Below are 4986 nucleotides of genomic sequence, written 5' to 3'. Positions count from 1 at the left end.
TTTAACATTAAGAATTCTAATCCGATTTTTTTTTTTTAATCTAATCGGATTTTCAGATCAACAGACCATAAAATAAATCAAGTGCTAGTTTTATATGGTTTTATTTTACTCAAATTACTCACTTATATGAGTTCTTCCCCAAAAATGATCTCATTCAAAACACTTTCATAAACTTTTCGATGTTCAACCTGGAACCTAAAATTCGAAAACCGTCGTCCGATCAAAGACCGACGGATTATACGGGTGCTGGTTCAGAGCTACCGCTAGTGCTGGTTCAAAGTTGGTTCCACTGGTGAACCTTCTAAGAACCGGTTTGCCTTTCCACCGGCTAGAGAGCATCACAGCGCCGAGTATGACGTCATTGTATACGTGTCACGTCGCACAGCGACGTTAGCGCAGCTGCGACAAACACAAACACGACAACAATGGCGGATGTTGCTTTACTGTTAATGCTCATGGCTTTGTGAACCTACATCGGCATCCAAACGCGGTGAATAAAACGTGTACGTGCGGCTCCGTGTAATCTGTATAAACGGAGGTCGTAATCGATAAAGTACATAACGTTATTTTATCGTTAACACAGAAAAAAATTAGCCTTATCCTGTAGCTACCTACTATCATGTGTGCTGATAATGTATCATATCGCGGTAAAGTAAAAGTGTATTAAACATTAGTATACTTAAGGTACATTATCAAACACGCTAACAGTAGCCCCGCCCACAGCTCCTGACGCAAGCGGTTCTTAAGTCTAGACCAGCGACGTTTTGGTGCTACTTAAGAACCACTTTTCCTGGTTCGGAGCCGGTGCTTTGGCGGTCGAAACAGAAAGAACTGGTTCTAAATTAGGCTCCGAACCTGCACTCGAACTGCCTCGGTGGTAAAGGGGCATTACACGCACTCGCTTAAGTCCGTTTTATAGCCGCTCCGCTCGGATTATTCAAATCCCACTCGTTTATCTCACGTCTTTATTGTCGGTTTTTCGGTAGCTTTTAGACCACTTCCTTTAACCCTGGGGCTCAGAAATGGGCAGAAAATGTAATCTGAAGATGAAAAATTGTTTTTTTTTTTTTTTTCCTGCATCAATAATATGATGTAACATAAAAGCAAGAGACACCTTAAAAAGGAAAAATGGATAAAAACCTATTATGATGACATACGAATGAGAAAAAAAGCAAGCAAAGGATGTGCATGAGAAGTCTTAGTCATAACCATCAAATAAATCACTACTAATTTGGTTCCTGTGAAGAATCTGCTTTCAACTCGCGTTATTAAGAAAGCGATAAAATAGCACTTGATCCAGCGCATCGTATCATCGGGCATTCGATTTTATTTTTAATACCGAACGCTCTTCTCTTACAAGGATGCATCTCATCGTTATATACGAGAGTCCAAACCTTCAGCTAGCATGATATTTTTTAATTAATTTATGACATTACAACAACTCAGAAGTTCAGTGTTTTTCACCTGGGAAGAATGAATGGAAGTGTGTTGACGGTTTACATTGATTTTTTTATGTCGCCTTTTATTTTTATCGGCTTTAGTAAAACGAGAGCATTGAATTGAAAACATTTTTTTCTTTTTTTTTTTATATATAAAATCTTATCTAAAAATTATTTGATTTAGCAGGAAAATCATTGTAATATTGTAAAATTGAAATATAGAGTAAATGCTTTTTTTTTTCCTTCAAATTTATATTGTTTAAAATTATTTTTAAAAAATTTGATGTCAAAAAAAAAAATCAAATCAAACATCTTACACATTCATTGCCATGTAAATATGTTTCTACATTTTCAACTATCTATTTTTTTTAAATTATAGATAGTTAGTTCATGTTAAAATAAATTGTCGTATTCATGGCCATGTAAACTTTTTAACTATCTATTTTAATAACTCTTATTAAAGAGCATCTTAACTCTGCGTGTATGTAAAGACGACCCCGTTCTTCACTCCTCGTTCTCTTCCTCTTCTTCTTCTTTGTTTTTGTACTTGATTGGCACAGGGGTAATTGGGGGCAGATTCTTTATTAATGTGACAGGAACGTGAAACTCGTCTCTCATATGGGTGTGTGTGTGTGTGTGTGTGTGTGTGTGTGTGTGTGTGTGTGTGTGTGTGTGTGTGAGAGAGAGAGAGAGAGAGAGAGAGAGAGAGAGAGACAGAGACAGTGAGAAAGAGACAGAGAAAGAGAGAGACAATGAGAGAGAGAGAGAGAGAGACAGAGAGACAGAGAGAGGTCCACCAAGTTGCCATTGCTGGGCCCCTGAGCAAGGCCCTTAACTCTCAATTGCTCAGGTGTATAAACTGAAATAAAAATGTAAGTCACTCTGGATAAGAGTGTCTGCTAAATGCTGTAAATGTAAATGTAGAGAGAGAGAGAGAGAGAGAGAGAGAGAGAGAGAGAGAGACCCCAAGAGAGCACAATTAAAAGAGTTTTAGTGTTAGTTGATGAATTACAGACAGACATTTAGTCATTAATAACGTAGTAAATTAAATAAAGACCTCCACAGTGACCACTGCTTCAGTTCTGACGTGAACTCTCACGTGTTTGTTTACGTGCTTCACGTGACTTCAGTCTCAGGACCTAGATATTAGATGTAATGTTTTAAGTTTCAGGTGTTCAGTGACTCGCGTTTCTCACGTCGTGTCGTCTGTTATATCAAATCCTACACAGTAGTGTTTTATTCTCGCTTCTGATTGGTCAGAGTCGGTCTGTGGGTATCTGTGAGCTCGCGTATGTGGAAGGGAGCAGATCGCACGTGACTCTGAGCACGTTACGCCACTCACACTGTGACGTGTGAACGGAGGAGGCACGTGACACGTGACATATAACGGGCGGGAACCTGGACTAAGGTCACACATTCTGTTTCCTTCCTTCTTTATGTCTCTTGTTTGTCTTTTACAGGTATTATTTTGTTGTAACCACTCGTTTAATCCCGACTCGTTTAACGGACAAACGTAAATACACGCGCTACATTTATTCTACATTTAAGGCCACGTTTCGCCTCGACGCCTCTCTTTCACTGTCTGATTAACACGCGCTAAGAACGCGCCGCGCAAGGCCCTCGTCCATAACACGCCGCGCTTACGGAACTATTATCCCTCCCCCCGTTTATCATATTATAAAGCAAAAAGGCAAGCGGTCGTTCCGTATTAATGCTCTTTTCTTTCTTTTCTTTCATTCATCTCTGGTTTTTTTTTTGGTTTCTTTTCACTGAGTCAAAGTGGGAAAGAGAGAGAGAGAGGCGGGGGAGGGAGATCTCTTTTGTAAATACGAACCGTCTTATACGGCCCGACAGAGGCCTGGGGGCCACGGTAAACAAATGCAAACGCAATTATGGAGGAAATTTCATAATAAACTGTAACTAAGATGATTGCCATGCCTGCTGTTATCCATCCACTTAAGCCCTGATTTTTTTTTTTCCTTTTTTTTTTTCTTTCCTCTCCTCCACTTGTTATTGCACCGAGACGAAGCGTTTCTGTAATCACAGTTGCACGAAGAAAAAAAAAAAAAAAAAAAAGAGGGCTGAAAACAGAGAATAAGGGAGAAGATTGATAAAGTGTGGGCCGTCTTAACTCCAGCTCCCCTACACCCCTCCCCTCCCCACTCGTACCCCGTCCCCACTCTCTGCTGTTGTGATTGATAAATTCATCTGGAACGTTCTCCCGATCTATTCGATCCCCTTCTCGGGATAAAGAAGGAAGAAAAAAAAAATCTCAGAGAGGTGCATTAAAAAAAAAAATTGAGATTTGAAAGAGGAGCTCGATGTGTTTGTCATCTAAGACAGTGCAGAGTGACAGTTTTACATTAAAGCCGGTCATTATATTTCCCCGCCGCCACCCGAGCTGACATTTTTACAAAGTGACAACTTTTACAGTTTGATAAATCAAATTTATGCTGAATAAACGTGCGTCACGGCTGTCGGCGAGGCTCGGCGAGCGGCAACAAGATGCGCAGGCTTCACATTCAAATTTCATCCTATTAGCATTTAATTTCTCTGTAATCCCACACACCCAGCACACGCCTCTACACACACATACACACACACACACACACACACACAGAGGCGTGCGGTTACTAAATGCAATCTATATCCCCTTTATAACTTCTTTATCATACAATCCGTCTTTCTTGACAATTAAGAGCGGCAAATCTAATCGCAGGGATATTGGAATTACACCCTGCTTTTTTGACTGGTGTCACAAACACGAGTCCTGACTTCCGAGGCAGCTGTCAAATCTTCCTCACACACACACACACACTCTCTCACACACACTCTCAAACACACACACGCACTTTTTTTTAAATGATTATAATCTTTCTCATAAATGTAATGGCTTTCACGCCTCATCATTATTCTCATAATTTCCTCTACAGTTAGCTGGTGTTTGTTACGCCGTGTCTCAGTTTGGCTCCCTTTGTATTTGTAAGTCTGGGTTTTGTTTGGGGCAGATTGTTCTTTTTAATTTAGTCGTGACTGATTTTATTTCGTGTGTGTGTTTGGTTTCAGACGGCAGCTGAACAGGCCAAGGCTCGACTCCAGCTAGTCCTCCAGGCTGCAGGTCAGTCACACCTTCATAAAATACTACGGTCTTTTCCTGACTGCAGAAACGGCTTCAAAACCGCTTCATAGTAATAAAACACGGCTTCGAGTTTACTAACATTTCCCCAGTGTGTCCGGTCCTCCACCCCTGTAATATGCCCCATTGCCCCAGTGTGTCCGGTCCTCCACCCCTGTAATATGCCCCATTGCCCCAGTGTGTCCAGTCCTCCACCCCCGTGATATGCCCCATTGCCCCAGTGTGTCTGGTCCTACACCCCCGTGATATGCCACATTGCCCCAGTGTGTCCGGTCCTCCACCCCTGTGATATGCCCCATTGCCCCAGCGTTACATTGATGGCACTTCTTAATCCCTTTAAATTTGTGCAGTAAATCTCCGTGTTTACATTTTTTAATATTTATGTATTTTTATTTTATGTATCTCATGACG

The 4986-nt window shown here is 41.0% G+C and overlaps 1 protein-coding gene across 2 annotated transcripts in view; it reads left to right on the top strand.

The window, feature by feature from the left end:
* Positions 1–4986, top strand: part of rsrc1 (arginine/serine-rich coiled-coil 1) — a 121221-nt gene that overhangs the window by 51317 nt on the left and 64918 nt on the right. For both annotated transcript variants that reach the window (XM_047806468.1, XM_047806467.1), the window contains exon 5: positions 4506–4557. In XM_047806468.1, coding sequence (XP_047662424.1) covers positions 4506–4542 — 37 coding nt within the window. In that variant the 3' untranslated portion in view covers positions 4543–4557. The remainder of the gene's footprint in view (positions 1–4505; positions 4558–4986) is intronic.

This window comes from Tachysurus fulvidraco, chromosome 22 (assembly GCF_022655615.1).
Source record: "Tachysurus fulvidraco isolate hzauxx_2018 chromosome 22, HZAU_PFXX_2.0, whole genome shotgun sequence".
Taxonomy (NCBI): Eukaryota; Metazoa; Chordata; class Actinopteri; order Siluriformes; family Bagridae; genus Tachysurus; species Tachysurus fulvidraco.
This window is presented reverse-complemented; position numbering and strand designations above follow the sequence as displayed.